General features: G+C 42.0%; 1 protein-coding gene across 5 annotated transcripts in view; it reads right to left on the bottom strand.

Moving 5' to 3' along the window:
- The window catches only part of KIF13B (kinesin family member 13B), a 177,802-nt gene that overhangs the window by 47,391 nt on the left and 113,009 nt on the right, over window positions 1–17,402 (bottom strand). For all 5 annotated transcript variants that reach the window (XM_006135585.5, XM_025190999.3, XM_025191000.3 and 2 more), the window contains 6 exons: window positions 16,475–16,603; window positions 11,535–11,705; window positions 6,918–7,075; window positions 4,191–4,323; window positions 2,554–2,700; window positions 718–747 (listed from right to left, as the gene is read on the bottom strand). In XM_006135585.5, the coding sequence (XP_006135647.3) occupies window positions 718–747; window positions 2,554–2,700; window positions 4,191–4,323; window positions 6,918–7,075; window positions 11,535–11,705; window positions 16,475–16,603 (768 nt within the window). The remainder of the gene's footprint in view (window positions 1–717; window positions 748–2,553; window positions 2,701–4,190; window positions 4,324–6,917; window positions 7,076–11,534; window positions 11,706–16,474; window positions 16,604–17,402) is intronic.

The raw sequence follows: 17,402 nt of genomic DNA, 5'->3' as shown, positions 1-17,402 counted from the left end.
CCCCCCCCCCCCATTGCTGCCTCCCCACAGAGGCAGCAGCATGGGGGCAGCAGGTGGGAGCTGGCATAAAAGCCAGTTCCTGCTAAGCACCAGCTCCTGTGCAGCCATCTGCCCCTGCACTGCTGCCTCTGATAGAGAGGCAGTAGCATGGAGGGTGAGGGGAGAACAGGCACGTGAAGGGACCCACAGGAAGTTTGCTTTGAAGCCGGCTCTCTGTGTGTACTAGTTACAACAGAGCTGCCTCTCCCGCTCCTGCTCCTGCCCCCTGCATGTAAATGTGTAACCACTAAAAAAATTCAGCAGCTACGTTTATTTTTGTAAACATTTGCTAACACCCCTCGTTCATAGGGCAAAACAGTGCGAGTTATTTTGCTTCTACGTGTTTTAAACATTGTACCTATGACTGCTTTGAACAGTCAGTCCAAATCCACAGGCTGTAGACACAAAGGGGAAGCATATCAGAGAGTAGACAAAAGTAACTTATGCCTTGTTTTGGAAACATATATTAATGCGTCCCATTCTTTCAGAGAGAAAAATACCTTTAAATTCTGAGTCAGATATTATATAGTGTACAAATCTAATGTAACAGCGAATGTTAGATATTCATGCTTCACAGTGGGATGTACAATGTTGATGCCTATCTAATATTGAAAATTAGCGTCAGGCAATCTGATCTACAAATATTTATATCTGAAATAAGATAAATATTATATTTACCTGATAACTGTCCATATCATCTACTTCGTCCTAGGCAAAAAAGACACAAATCTAAGTCATTCATAAACAAACATTCTTATACTAGAAAATACATCAAGTCCAAAAGCAATATTTATGATTTTTAAAAAATTACGAGGTGCAGGTATAATTCTGATTGAAATGTCCAGCAGTGTTGGACGGTGGGGACAGATGCTGGTATAACAGTATTAATAGTGGATAGCAGTGCCACTTGCATACACTACTTACTTTTCCTTTATAAGCTGTATGTACAATGGTATTGTAATTCAGGATTTGTGTATTAACTGGAATGCATTTTCATAGCTTACATAATATTTAAAGGAAAACTCCATTAATAAAGGATTCTAATCACTACATCTAATTGCCAAGAAGTGACTGCCAAAATATTTAAGTGGTTTAAATAAGAATGAATAATTATAGTGGAGAGACACTTGCAATCTATCTATTCTAATGGATACATGATAGCACTAATGAAAGAACCTCCTGTCTTATTAGTAAGAGGTAGGAATTGTTATAGAAAGCATGAGAAACCAAAGTTTCACAAAAGATTAGTTTTAAGGCAAGCGTTACCATTTAGTGGGGGAAAACGTTCACAACTGAAACCAACTCTTAAATTAAACCAAAAAAGTTAAAACAAAAAAGTCACGATAGCGTACAAAACTCTGACACTTTGCTTTTCAGTGCTTTCTGATAGGACATAGAACCTCTCCTCAAAACGACCTACATAAAACTGGGCCCCCCCCTTGCAAGAAAGTACCACCCAGATGGCAATAAGGAACATGACACGAGTCACTTCAGAAGGCCCCTGACTTGCGACGCAATCTGTTCCTGGGGAAGCGTCACAAGCCGGGGGCATTGGAACTGGAGCCCTCATTTAAGATAGGCACCACACGCCTGTTGTAAATGCGGGCCGAGGACGTAAACTGGGGGTTTCTGGCCCCTTAAAATGGTTGTAAGTACAGTGGGTCAGAACTCGGGTGGTCGCATGTCGGGGGCCTCCTGTATTCAGTAAATGAAGGGGGAAAGTTTTTGGAAATTGATTCCTATACTTAGTTTCACTGAGTAAATATTTATCTAGCTATGTAAGGGATAACTCCCCGTTAAGTAACAAAAGCAAATTCAGGAGAGTGAAAGTTAACGTTAAAAAGGCATACATTTTTGTAGTTTCAAGGTCTTTAGATTTGATACACATGAAAGATAAATAAATTAGAGTTGCGAAAATGCAGACCAAGAATCCAAAGGTTCAAAGTAGATAGTTTTGTTACTTCAATAAAAAAAGGTTATTTGATTCAGCAGATTTATAGCTTTCAAAAAATTGTAAAAAGAAAACCAGTAAGGCCTAGTGTAGTGAAAGGATGGAGTGGCCATTTAAGGTCGTTGTGCTCAGTCTACCTCTGCCTTTTCAACTGCCACCTCAGGCTACGTCTACACTACAGGGTTTTTGTGCAAAACCTCACAGAGGGTCCACACATCAAGCGTGTTTTTGCCAAGTAAATTTATAGTGAATTGACAGAACAGAGGGGTTTTTGCGGTACAGGTATTCCTCTTTCTCCGAGGAATAATTCCTTTTCGCACAAGAGCTCTTGTGCAAAAAGGTGCGTGGGGGACGGGAAACAGGTTTTTTTGCACAAAAACAGTCTATGGAAAGGAGCACAGGTGCCCTGGTGGCCATTTTGTGAATGGCAATCAGAGCTTTCTTGCGAAAGAGTGTCCACGCAGTCTGGACGCTCTCTTGCGCAAAAGCGCATCGCTTTTCCAATGTGCTTTTGCAGTGTGGACATATTCTTGTGCAAGAACGTTTTGCGGAAGATCTCTTACCTGATGAGCCTCATGAGCTTTTTGTGACTTGACGTGTCTTATTTGTACACAGCCAACGCCAACAGAGAGTATGGATTCTTCCATTAGAGGCAAGGTGCCGGACTCCTGCACAGTCTTCACTTCGACCTGAATTCGCCGTGACTGCCCCTTCACAAGGGAACAATTTGAAGAAGTAAAAATCTTGAAATATGAAAACCTGGTGACAGAGAGACCTCTGCTGGTGGTGGCTTTATACAGGCAGTCCCCGGGTTACGTACAAGATAGGGACTGTAGGTTTGTTCTTAAGTTGAAATTGTATGTAAGTCGGAACTGGTACATATTGTAGGGGAAACTCTAGGCAAACATTTCTCCAGAGCTCAGTTTTATTCTCCCACACCTCACTTCCCTCAGTCCTTTATTCTCAAGCTGAGGTGTCTGCTGAGAAAAGCCGCTCTGCGTCTCCCTGGTCTGCTGGGGGGAAGCAGCTAGTGCGGGGTTGCCTCACCCCGTTTGTAAGTAGGGATCCGATGTAAGTTGGATCCATGTAACCCGGGGACTGCCTGTATACAGTAAACTCGAATCTCATGATTGTTTACTACATAGAAAGTGGTCTGGCAAGCTCTCATGTGAGACATGACATTGGTCAGGTAGAACTTCTGCTGCACGGTCTAAATCTACAAGGAAGTGTGGGACATTCATTGGGCCCAAAACATGCTTTTGATGAAAACTTTTTAAAAGGGCACAGTTTAAAAAAAATCCTCAACACTGAAAATAGGATTCCCACCCCCCTTTCTGATTTGACTTTGTACACTTGAGGGGAGAGAATAGAATTTGGCAAATGTTACTGAAGCTGAAATTAACTTTTTGTGGCTTCTTTGATAGAAAAACCCTCACCACTGATGTTGTCAGCATAGCTTTGGGAACCATGTTTACTAGCTAGCTGCTGCTGTATAGTCAGCAGAATCAGAAATCACAGTGGTTTTGGGAGTTCCGTAGGATCAGTGTGTCTTCAGCATACACTAATTTTTACAGTGTTCTCTGACCAGTGGATTATATTTTAAAGTATTAAATGTGCTGGCGAAGAGGATTAGTATTAAGATAATGGGAACGTTGGCACGGGGCTTTCAATCAAGTTCTGCCTGGGGTTGATGGTAAATAGAAGTTGTTTTCTGATGGCTGTTCTACAGGAGATTTGAGACTCTGATCCAGTCCAATTTCCAGGTAGCCTGGAACTGTCTCCTCAGTTCACAGACTCAGCACAGTGGCCAAAACATTAAGTAGACAATGAAGAATAGCCTATCCCTCCAGCATCTGTGGTCCCCTCCAGGTCCAGGCTGAAACACACGGGCAGCGTGGAGAAAGCACCACTGCTATTAACCACACTATGCCTGTTTAATGGGTAACAGAGAGTCTCAGTCTCCTAAGGGGTGCAGAGGCAGTAAATCCCTACACAAAATATAAATGCTATCTAATCTATTTCTCTCAAGACCATAACTGCTTTAAAGTTGATCAAATATTGGGCCTAAGCTTCAGGGTCCCTTCGCAATTAGTTCATTGTTAAAATCAATGAACGAATATACATACAAGATTCCGTGCTTCCGTCAATTTTAAAGCTGGTCTCTTTTCACAGATGACTCCTGCTGCTGTTGCCATCTTACCTGTCTGAGTTGAAAGATGCCACCAGTGTTTACATCCTTGGCAGGAACCACCTCAACTGGATAGAACTCCCCATTCTCATTAAGTTCCAGAATCTGAAGCCAGAGCTCGACTTTTCGGGTTACCTCACTCCACCTGGAAACCATGCCAAATACCATTCTCAATTTACTTTTTTATCCTCTCTCTCTATGTTTTTATTTTTAGGACTCAAGCCAAGTTATATGACTCCGCTCAGTATTGACAAAGATCACAGGTAGGGGAGCCAATTTGCATCAAGTGTCATTTTTACCTGGAAAAAGTTTTTCGTTTCCCATTGCTACTTTTGAGCTAACAGCTAGTGATGACACTTTGGCTAGAACTTTTGTGGGCATAAGACATAAGCTAATTCTAGGCTCTTCATACTGGTTTAATATCAAAATGAGTGACAGTTAAACATCAAAGTCAAATTCTGCTCTCTGCTATACGCATCCAGTCCCACAGATTTCAGTGCAGATCAACCAGCATTACTGAGGGCAGAGTTAAGGATATTCTGGTTTCATGTGGCTCCATATCGACCTTCTCCATCACTACCATCCTCTCTTCTATGGAGCTATACAACAGAAGTGGAGATCCCAGAGACAACTTCAGTTAGCTCTAAAAAGTGTTAAGAGCTGACAGAGTACAACTTTGTTCATTTTTGAAAACCAGACTAGTGTATATATACACTCGCCTGCTTTAACTTTGGAATAAGAACTTCATTTCTTTTCTTACTTAAGAAACTATCTAAGGATTTGCTATAGGATTAGATATAAGTGCTGTCTTCGGTGTGAGGTCTAAGGCAGACTGACATGGGATAATGATAGAAATGTAGCTGTTAGTCTGGTATAGCTGAAGCAAAAAACAGGACTATGTAGCACTTTAAAGACTAACAAGATGGTTTATTAGGTGATGAGCTTTTGTGGGCCAGACCCACTTCCTCAGATCAAATAGTGGAAGAAAACTGGCACAACCATATATACCAAAGGATACAATCAAAAAAATGAACACACGAAAAGGACAAATCAAATTTCAGAACAGAAGGGGGATGGAGGGGGGAGGTAAATGTCTGTGAGCTAATGATATTAGAGATGATAATTGGGGAAGCAATCTTTGTAAGGGGTAAGATAATTAATGTCTTTGTTTAGACCTAGGTGAAAAGTGTCGAAGTTAAGTATGAATGACAGTTCAGAGGATTCTCTTTCAAGTCTGGTGTTGAAAGGTCTTTGAAGCAGGATGCAGGTAAAAGAGTCGTTGAGACAATGCCCTTTCTGGTTGAAATGGCAAGAGACTGTTTCTTTGTGATCCTGTTTAATATCTGTTTTGTGGGCATTGATTCTTTGGCGAAGTGTGGGAGACATTTGTCCAATGTACATAGCAGACGGACACTTTTGGCACATGATAGCATAAATTATATTTCTGGATGAGCAGGAATATGTGTTCTTGATCTATCTCCCGCCTCTTACAAACAGAGGCCAAGGACACCATTTTATCCCCTGGCTAATAGCCTTTTATGGACCCAACCTCCATGAATTTATCTAGCTTCTCTTTAAATTCTGTTATAGTTCTAGCCTTCACAGCCTCCTCTGGCAAGGAGTTCCACAAGCTGACTACGCGCTGTGTGAAGAAGAACTTTCGCTTATTAGTTTTAAACCTGCTACCCATTAATTTCATTTGGTGTCCTCTAGTCCTTATATTATGGGAACTAATGAATAACTTTTCTTTATTAACCCTCTCCACACCACTCATGATTTTAAATACCTCTATCATACCCCCCCCCCCCAGTCTCCTAATCCACTTGTGATCTCTAATTATAGAGCACACACCCAGTTTAGCGTCTCTGCTCTGAAATAGGCACTCACTATCATAAGCCATTCCAGCAAACATATGGTTTTGTAACGTTGTTGTTGGGTCTCCCTTCTTGTTTTTTTCCAGCATGTTTTACCATATCATGTCTTAACTTATAGTTCTATTCTTTTCCCACTGAAGCCAACGGCAAAACCACAATTATCTCCAATGGAAACAGAAGCCAGTCTTTTGGTTGGGAATCTTAAGGGCATGGACTGATTCTGCTTTACAGTACATCGGCACATAACCAGATGAACCCTCCTGTCCATTGATTTCAGAAGTCCAATTAAACCAGCCCCACTATCTTTAGTTTCTTTGTAAAGAATCAGACACCTGTATGGTGTTTCCTAAATAATATAGGCGTCATCCAGTCTTATTCATCAGGTGTTTCTTCTTTTAATCAAACTACAATTATGAATGAGCATTGACCAATCATTTTTACATACGTGACCAACGTGCGATGGGTTTTGCAGTGAGCAAAGAGGGTTACAAAGATCCAAACATCAGATTCATTTTTACTTGCGACTTAACCCAGGATTTGAAAGGTAGCCATGTAAATCTGTAACTAAAAATGAGCCTTCCCCGTGGCCTCAATGGATAAGGCATCTGCCTCCAGAGCCTGGGATTGCGAGCTTGAGTCCCACCCGGATAAAATTTGTACCCCCTCCACTGCTTGCTCCATTCATCTGAAGAAGCGCATTGTGACCACAAAAGCTCATGATACTATCTATAGTTTTTGGTTAGTCTCTAAGGTGCCACAGGACCATTTGTTGGTTTTTCAGGATTTGATAGTTGGTCTCTAACCCACAAATCCAGAGATATTTACTGTTGTCGGGGAGGCTCATTTTTAAACTGCCCGCAGTTACCTGTCACGGAGGCTTCGTGTTTTGGCTTGAATGATTCCCAAATCCCATAGAGCTGAGTTTTTGCGAGGATCGCTTTGCTTGTGTCCGTACACTTCAATTGCCAAAGCACCTTCGTACAGATGTTCCATGAAGTCTTCAGAAATATTTACAGAAAACTCCTATGTGGAAATGACAAAACCGGTTAAACGTTAAAAAGAGGAAATTGTTAACTACTGCAATAATTGGGCCTACAAATTGACACTACTTGTGAGCGCAACTGTAAAAAGTGAGTGACAGTTTATAACAGGTCACTATAACTTTGAACAATACACATTGATGGGAAAAGGCACACAAGGGTAACAGAAAAACTACATTAGTTCAAATAAAAAGGCCCACTGATCTAATCTAGGAGAGTGAGCTCACGACTTCTAAGCAGGAAAGTGTACAACGAGAAGTCAACAGTCCAAAACTGATGAATCAGAATTTAGGCTCACTTGTTGAAGAAAAGTAATGAGGGGATAGGCTGTTCTGCTCAAGAGTCCCTTTTGGGCCCTTAAAATGAAGGGTGGAAGGAAAAGCTTGCTACTGTAAAGTTGGATGCCTGAAAGAAGAGAAGGGGGAAAGACATTTTTTCAGGCTTAGGCTGATAGCCCAGTGGTATCACGCAGGAGCCTGGGTCCCAGGAAAACAAAATGGGCAGCAGTTGTGATGATGATGCTTGCATCATCATCACAACTGCTGCCCATTTTGTTTTCCTGGGACCTAGGCTCCTGCGTGATACCACTGGGCTATCAGCCTAAGCCTGAAAAAATGTCTTGACCAAAATGGGCCACAGAGAGAGACCCACATGTCACCGCTATTCCCATCAGGTCCAGCTACATCCCAAACACCACATAGGATGTGAAATTTTGTCTCCTCCCTCTCCACCACAATGTATTCTTTTTGTTCTCCGCCTTACTACTTCTCTGTCCTCTCTCTCTTACTTCTGTTTAATGAGCGTCTGGCTTCACCAGCCAAGATTGCATCCTTTGCAGGAAGACCCGTACTGGAAAGGCAGCTAAATGAAATGCCCTAAATAACCCAGCACCGATACAAGATTGCCAGGCCTCAGAATAGCTGCTAAGGCCATGTGCTGTGCCTATGTTTTTCCAGTAGAGAGGTTGCAAGCGAGGCAGAAGCTGCATTTTCTATCTTTGCTGCTCTTTTTTTCCCCCTTTCTAGTGTGTGTCTGCGGTCTTGTTATGTCTTCTAGGAAATAGGATTGGACCTTAACAACATCTCAAATAACTTCTCTCTTCCCTGAAAAGGACACTTACCAACTAAGACTTATCAAACATGGTAGGGGGGATTTGATAACTCTCTAACTGAAGGGACAGTAAGTAAAAGAGGTCAAGAAGAACCCTTATTTAATATTTAACATTTCAAATGCTTTACATGTTTTCCCTCCAAGCCCCCACATTGCCTTTTATTAAAGGTTAAAAGGATTTTGAATTATGTTTACACTAAGGGTACATCTACACTGCACGCTTATTTCGAATTAAGCTATTCCGGAATAGTCATTCCAAAATAGCACGTCTACACTGCAGGGAAGCCTCAAAATTAGCAGGTTTCCCTAATGTAGACATGCTATTTCGATTTAGAGTCCCAGGACGCACTGGAGAGCATCTACACACGCCTGATTTCAAAATAGCTATTTCAGAAAAGGCATTATTCCTCGTAGAATGAGGTTTACAGATTTCGGAATAAGCCGTCTGTTGTTTCAAAATAACGGTGCTATGTAGACGCACCCTAAGGTACTAAATAAGCTCTCTATACCAAACCCCAAAACTCCTTTCAAACTCGTTGCTGTTGGGCAGTTAGAGTCATGCTATCACTTAACTCTTTGGGCCCATACATCCCTTCTAAATTAATACAAAATAACATCCCCCCCCCCAAACACACACTTTTGGCAGCGACTTTTTGCTTTCACTCTGCATGTCACTTCTCTCAAAGGAACTCATCAATGGAGACATTTCTGGTGAGGCCCTTAGTAAAGGAGGGCTCTTTCCCAGCTGGACTGTTTAACTTGTTTAGTACATGACGTAAGCTGAACTCTAGATCAAGCAAGCTACAAAATCCCATTCAGACAAGTCTATCTGAGGTTCTCCACTCACAAGCAATAGGCTCTGATTTTTTTTGTACCTACTTTGCCCTGCAAAATAAATGCCTGAAGTTTCTGCATATAGTCAAAATGAATAGTTGGCACTTCTCTAATGCTTTCCATGTTCAAACTAGTCCTATTACAGTGGAACTTAATGATGCACCTAGAACCTAACAGAAGAGGAAGGAGAAGATTGTACTAGATACTACATCTACATTAGTAAAACAGTCCATGTCCCCGACATCTTAACATCTAAATTAATAAGACAAAGGAAGGGAAGTTATAGCCCCTATTTTACAGATGCAGAAGTGAAATGAAATGAAATGGAGATTGCCTGTCTCCTAGAACTGGAAGGGACCTTGAAAAGTCATTGAGTCCAGTCCCCTGCCTTCACAGCAGGACCAAGTACCATCCCTGACAGATTTTTGCCCCAGATCCCTAAATGGCCTCCTCAAGGATTGAACTCACAACCCTGGGTTTAGCAGGCCAATGCTCAAACCACTGAGCTATCCCTCCTGAAGTAGAGAAATTACCTGACTTACCCAAAGTGACAGAGGAGTCTGGTATAGAGCTGAGAATTAAATCCAAATGCTCTGGTCCTAGTACAATGCCTTAAATCAAAACAGCATCCTTCCTAAAAGCACTTTACAAATGTTGACTGGGTTCCACAAAATTTTCACGTTATATATAGGGAAACTAATGCACAGTCTAGACTACCGCGTTTTGTCGACGGAAGTTTTGTCGACAGATACTGTCGACAAAACTTCCATCGACAAAGAGCGTCCAGACACATTGAGTTCTGTCGACAAAGCAAGCTGCTTTGTCGACAGAACTCCGTAGTCTGGACGCAATGTTACAGGCAATAACACCTTCTGTCGACAGAGTTCTGTCGACAGAAGGCGTTATGCCTCGTAAAATGAGGTTTACCAGCGTCGACAAAACTGCTGAGTTCTGTCGACGTTATGTCGACAGAACTCAGTGGTAGTGTAGACGCTGGTATAGTTTTGTCGACAAAAGTCCACTTTTGTCGACAAAACTAGGTAGTCTAGACACACCATAAGAGAAGTAACTTGCCCAGTGAGGATATGTCTACACAGCAACATTATTTTGAAATAACTAATGTTATTTTGAAATAACTTAGTCTGCATTTACACAGCTGGCAGTAATTTCAAAATAATGTCAAAATACTGTCAAGCTGGAGGACTTCTTACTCCAGCTCCTGTAACCCTCATTGTACGAGGAGTAGGGGAAGTCAAAGGAAGTAGTGCTCTGCATCAAAATAAGTGCTGTGTAGATGCTTCCAATTTCGAAATAAGCTATGCAATTGATGTAGCTCAATTTGTGTAGCTTATTTGTAGTTAGGCCCTGCTGTGTAGATGCACCCTGGCAGAGTGAATCAGTGGAAAAGTCAGGATGGGAATTCAAATAAGAGACACTGCTCACTGAACTCATTCCAGACAGGTAAACTCAAACACAAAGATTTCAGACATTAAGGTCAGAAGAGCCCATCATAATCATCTAGTTTGATCTTTTGATCTCTTACATCAGGGGTGGGGAACCTAAGATCTAGGGGTCGGATGCAGCCCCCCCGGATTGCCTGGATCCAGTCCGTGAGGCTCAGGGCTCCCCCCCAGAATTGGGCAACCCGTGTTGGTACTCCAGCCCCCTCACCACATCGCTGTGCGGCTGGAGCACACAATCCACTAGCCACGGCCCCCTAAGCTGTGGTGTGCAAGGGGAACATGGGCCGTGTTTTTCCCCTTCTTAGTTGGGGGGTGAGTCAATGAGGGTTGGGTTTGTTTTGTGCGTGGCCCTTGACTGATTTTTCTGTGGGTCAGTGGTCCCTGACCCAAAAAAAGTTCCCCGGCCCTGTCTTACATAGTCTCTTCTATTTTCCTTTATTATTAATTCATTTGATTGTTCTATGTGATTGTTTTGATACCGGTGCTTGTAAAAACAGCTTATTAAATTTGCAAGTGAAAGACTACAAATTCATTGGCTGAATTAAGTTATTATAAACGACCAGTTACTAACTGACTGGTCTGTCACACACTTCATTTGGAACCCAAAGTACAGAGTAAGACAGGAGTAGAGACAAAAAAAGCAAACAGTACAGTAGTGTGTTAAACAAAATACTTAAATAAAGGGAAAGTTTAAAAAAGATTTGACAAGATAAAGAAACTACTTTTAGGCTCCTTTCAGCTAAATTAAGCTGGTTTAAAAACATTTTCCATCTGCATAATAACGTTTCAAAGCTATTTTCAGTTAATGTTCAGCAGCAATTTTTGAAAGAACCACCCTAATGTTTTATGCAGAGATATGAACATTTCCGATTTACAAACAGCCTCCATCCCTGAGGTGTTTAACTGGTAGGATCTATTGTATTAAAATGCAAATGATACAAAGGTTAGTGAGGAAAGCGACTGCACCAGTGACAGACTTATTTAACTATATTGCTTTGTTTATCTGCAACTGCAATCACAGAGAAGAAAAATTACGTTGCAGTGGTCGAAGACAACCATGCACTGTGGCTCCTTGCTGATGGGAGATAAAGAGGGGTCCATCTCAGGGGCAACCGTAACGGGGTCCAGTTGATCCCAGAAGGTGTATTTGCAGAACACAAAGTTGGAAAGATGCTGAGGCAAACCTGTAGCCTGAAGTATTTTAATCTAGAAAAAGGAAAAAGCAGAGAAATGCCTGTTTTAATCAGTACACAATTTTAACAACATTCAAGCATGACAAAAAAGAAAGCTAGTTTCTTAAAATAATGTTTTCTTCCTCAACTGGGAGGCTAAAATGATTAAACACTTACTTTGACAAAAGTCTGACAAAAGAAGGCTTGTCTGCTTTGAAATAATTGTACATACAATGCGTTGGCTGACCTAGCTGGAAGTCACCACTAGGTGTCACTGAACAATTGATTTTTGGGAGTAAAAAATAAACCTAAGGGCTACGTCTACACTTTTCCGAAAGGGGCATGCTAATTTTAAACTTCGTAATAGGGAAATCCGCGGGGGATTTAAATAAAGATGTCCGCCGCTTTTTTCCGGCTTGTAGAAAAGCCGGAAAAGAGCGTCTAGACTGGCCCGATCCTCCGGAATAAAGCCCTATTCCGGAGGATCTCTTATTCAAAGTAGGAATAAGAGATCCTCCGGAATAGGGCTTTATTCCGGAGGATCGGGCCAGTCTAGACGCTCTTTTCCGGCTTTTCTACAAGCCGGAAAAAAGCGGCGGACATCTTTATTTAAATCCCCCGCGGATTTCCCTATTACGAAGTTTAAAATTAGCATGCCCCTTTCGGAAAAGGGGCCAGTGTAGACGTAGCCAAGGGGTTTCTAAATATTTATTTAGTTCTACTGATGCTGTGTCAAAGTAATTCTAGCCCTATTTGTAGGTCTGGGTACTAAAACTAGGTCTGTAAGGGATGATGCCGCATCTCTCTGCTTGAAATGTTTTCAATTATATACATGATTAACAGTTTGGTTCAATGGTTCTCAGTACACGCACAACATAAATTGTTCCAGCACAACTACTTGTAGGATGTTACGAACAGCGTCAAGTGAAAAGCCATGCCCAACCACAGATTCATGTAATCGTAGAATTGGAAGTGACCTCAGAGGTCATCTAGTCGCCTGCACTCAAAGCAGGACTAAGAATTATCTAGACCACCCTGGAAAGGTGTTTGTCTAATCTGTCCTTAACAATCTTCCACAGTGGAAATAGCACAGCCTCCCCAGGCAAATTATTCCTATGCTTAACCACCCTGATAGTTAGGAAGTTTTTCCTAATGTTCAGACTAAACTACCCTTGCTGTAGTTTAAACCCATTGCTTCTCGACCCATCATCGAGGTTAAAGGGAACAATTTTTCTCCCACATCCTTTTATGTACTTGAGAGTTACTTACTAAAGTCAAGATATACCACATCTACAGCTTCTCCCTGTGATGGGGCAGACAGAGCCAGACCTCTCTGCTGGAGGTCTTTCAGCATCCCGGCCAGCAGCAGGGCAGTGGAGAAGTCCTCCAAGCAGGGTAGAGGGGCAGCTTGCTTTGTAGCCAGAGTATGGCGGGCTACTATATAAGGAGCTACTAGTGAAGGCTACGCAGTTCTAACCTGGAGCTCAACCCAGGCAGACCTCTGGGCTGACTGGGAATACCAACGCCTCGGACAGCTCCGAGTGGGAGCTGGTCCCTTGCATCTCTGAGGAACCCCAGACAAGGGGAACTTTTCAACTAGGCCCTAGAGAAGGGCTAGGATGAGACGGCACCCCGGGGAAGAGGCCCAGGGACACAACCAGAACTGTGGACTCTGAAATCTGGCAGGTAATTGCTACCTATAGGGTCCGTGGGCCGGAGGAGTGGGCAAGCGTGGGTGCCCCCCAACACCTACAAGCTACACCTAAACCAGGTGGCAAAGAGGAGGTCTGAACCTCGGCAACGAAGGCGAGGTAACTATTGCATGACCCCCCCTCAGCCACTAAGGGACGTGCACTGACAGGACTGACCCTATTACACTCCCCTATTCACAAAGCTTGTTACCCTATCAAAGAAAGCTATCCAGTTGGTTTGAGATGATTTGTTCTTGACAAATCCATGCTGGCTGTTATATTATCATCTTCCAAGATTTGTGCAAATGGATTCCTTAATTATTTGTTCCATTCTCTTTCTTGATACAGAAGTTAAGCTGACTGGTCTGTAATTCCCCGAGTTGCCCTTATTTCCCTTTTTATAGATGGGCACTGTGTGTGTGTCCTTTTCCAGTTCTCTAGAATCTTCCCATATTCCATGACTTTTCCAAGATAATTGCTAAGGGCTCAGATACCTCCTCAGACAGCTCCCTGATACATCTTTCTAGATGTATTTAATCAGGCCCTGGTGATTTGAAAACTTCTAACTTGTCTATGTATTTTTTAACTTACTCTTTCCCTGATTTTAGCTTCTGATCCCATCTCATTTTCACTGGCATTCACTATACTAGATGTCCAACTGCTATTAACATTTTCGGTGAAAAAAAAATGCCATTTGTCATTTCCACATTTTCTGTTATTGTCCACTCTTCCCCCCCCCCATTAAGTAACAGGCCTACCTCTGCCCTTGTCCTTTCTCTTGCTTCTAATGTATTTGTAGAAAAGTTTCCTGTTACCCTTTACGCCTCTAGCTAGTTTAATCTCATTTTTTGTCTTGGCCTTTCTTAATTTTGTTCCTATACACTTGGGTTGTTTTTTTTCATCCTTTATAATTTGACCTAATTTCCACTTTTTATAGGGTTGTTATTTTTTTTGAGTTTCAGATCATTGATTATCTCTTGGCTAAGCCAGGGAGGTTTCTGGATACATCTTTCCTATACAGAGGGATAATGACTCTTTGAAAAGCTGCCACCTATCTTGAACTCTTTTGTACATTTTATCACCGCCCGGCCGAACCAAAGTTTAATACTATTTTCTAAACATATAATCCATTACCGGTTGTAATATTTTGCAAAGCAAGTTTCCCTTTTAAGTAACAGAACTAAATTAATCTGAATTAGGATTCTCTAGATAACCATGCCTTCCTAATTTCTCCATCAAGTAATTTGCATTTAACATACTATTGGCCACCACTGCCTACCACCTGCACACAGACATCATGAAGAGCTGTTGCACATTTTGGCTCCCTCTGCTTGGCATCCATCATGCTTTCCCTCCTACATCTCGACCATGCGCAAGAGAACAGTCCCATATTTACATGGGATGTCTCTGTGTAGTCGACTACACGATTAGCTGATAAACCTGGATTTATTGGTTAATCCTATCGACGACACTGATTCCCCCCACCCTTGCTGCCTCTGTATCAGCAGAGGAGAAGGTGGGAAATGATACACGAGGGAGACTGGCTTTTAAGCCGACTCTCCACATATGCCAGCTCCATGGAGCTGCCTGCCTTCCCCTTGCTGACTCCTACAGAAGCTCTTGCCTGTCCCCCGCATTGAGTGTAAACCTATAACTGCTAAAATTTCAAGGGGTTACACATTTACACAAATATCCAATAATTAACATCCTTAATACATACATGTGAGACACTGGGGTTATTAAACTCCAAATCTTTGTTAGATGAATGAAAGAATTATTTGTTAAGAGTAAGACTGCACATTTGATTTTATCAGGGACCCAAATAAGGTTGATAAATTGTTTAGGGGTAAATATTGTTTTTTTTAAATACATGCCTGAGGGACTAGAAAAATGCCATTATGGGACCAAAGGATCACAAGATTCAGCTAACTGCTTTATTTCCACCATTCAGAAAATGATTTCTATGAGAGGAGACAAGATAGAGGGATTTCACTCCAATTATGAACCCCAGGGCATTAAGCAGGTCTGTGAAAAATACAATACCAGACTGCACACCCGGCTAAGCATTCATAGCTATTTGTTTTCTTTTAAATCTTGAAACACTCAGATGCTTTCAAATAGGCTTTATAAACTGAATGGGTCACAAGCTAGGATAATGATAGGATAGGTGCTAAACAAAAAGTGATAAATGACATAGAATCATAGAAAACTAGAACTGGAAGGGAACTCGAGAGGTCATCGAGTCCAGTCTCCTGCCCTCATGGCAGGACCCAGTACCATCTAGACCAGTGTTTCTTAAAGTGTGCAAGGCAGCTGGACATGTGCCACGGAGAGAACAGAATTAAAAATGGCCGTGCTTAAAGGGGCAAGCCTCACTTTTTTTTTGCGCTCAACAACTTTTCCCTGGGGGCTTCCCCCCCCAATAAAAAAATCCTTGGTGTTCCCCATAAAAAAAAACTGTTTGGTATTCCTATGTCTTAAAAAGTTTAAGAACACTGATCTAGACCATCCCTGATAGCTGTCTATCTAACCTGCTCTTAAATATCTCCAGAGATTCCACAACCTCCTTCGGAAACTTATTCCAGTGTTTAACCAACCTGGCAGTTAGGAAGTTTTTCCTAATGTCCAACCTAAACCTCCCTTGCTGCAGTTTAAGCTCATTGCTTCTTGCTCTATCCTCAGAGGCTAAGGAGAACAATTTTCTTCCCTCCTCCTTGTGACACCCTTTTAGATACCTGAAAACCGCTATCATGTCCCCTCTCAGTCTTCTCTTTTCTAAACTAAACAAGCCCAATGCTTTTAGTCTTCCTTCATAGGTCATGTTCTCTAGATCTTTAATCATTCTTGTTGCTCTTCTCTAGATCGTCTCCAGTTTCTCCATATCTTTCTTGAAATGTGGTGTCCAGAACTCGACACAATTGAGGCCTAATCAGCACAGAGTAGAGCGGAAGAATGACTTCTCGTGTCTCGTGACATTGTATCTCCAACACAGACGCTAATGCACCAGGAACATTTAATCGCTTTTTTACACTTGGGTAATAACAGAAAGGAAAAAATTTGTTCAGTATTGAGGATTTGACAACAGTTTTCATTAAATGCGTCTAAAACTCACCATACAAACAACTTTGTTCTCCTGTATATCATTTTCTCTTGAACTGTCTGTGCTATCATCACCTCCTACGATTCGCTCCCCAATTGCTCCACTGACTCGCACCACTTCGACATGAAGACGACCTGACACCTAATGAAAAGGGGTGGGTGGAAAAAATTATCAAGTACCACCAGAGACTGGTTTAATTTTTTCTGGTACCTATGCTGCTGATTAAAATAAGAGACTAAGGGGAGATATGATAGAGGTCTCTAAAATTATAACTGGTGTGGAAAAAGTGAATAAGGAGGAGAAGTTATTTACTTATTCCCACAATATAAGAACTAGGGGTCATCAAATGAAATGAATAGGCAGCAGGTTTAAAACAAACAAAAGGAAGTTTTTCTTCACTCAGTGCACAGTCAACCTGTGGAACTCCTTGCCAGAGGATGTGGTGAAGGCTAGAACTTTAACAGGGTTCAAAAAAGAGCTAGATAGACTCATGGAGGTTAGGTCCATCAATGGCTATTAGCTAGGATGGGTAGGGATGGTGTCCCTAGCCTGTTTGTCTGTAAATGGGAGACAGGAGAGGGATCACGTGAGAATCATCTGTTGTGTTCCCTCCCTCTGGGGCATCTGGTATTGTCCACTGCCAGCAGAAAGGATACTGGGCTAGATGGACAGTTGGGCTGACCCAATATGGCCGTTCTTATGGTGCACTGATATGTTACGAGCACCCACGGGACCTCTTCCTTCCTCCTCTGCTTCCCATCTATTGTTTTGTCCCATTCATTTATCTTTACGATTGCAAGCTCTTTGGGGGAAAAGACAGTATTCCTATGAGCTTATACAGAACCTACTACAGTGGAGCCTCGATCCCAACTGGAAACTCTGAGCATTTATCATTAGCAATGCATTATTTTGGCTGTACCTACTTGCCTCCCATTCATTT

This window comes from Pelodiscus sinensis, chromosome 3 (genome assembly GCF_052426305.1).
Source record: "Pelodiscus sinensis isolate ZL-2025 chromosome 3, ASM5242630v1, whole genome shotgun sequence".
Taxonomy (NCBI): Eukaryota; Metazoa; Chordata; order Testudines; family Trionychidae; genus Pelodiscus; species Pelodiscus sinensis.
Note: the sequence above shows the minus strand (reverse complement) of the source record. Positions and strands in the feature narration are given on the sequence as shown.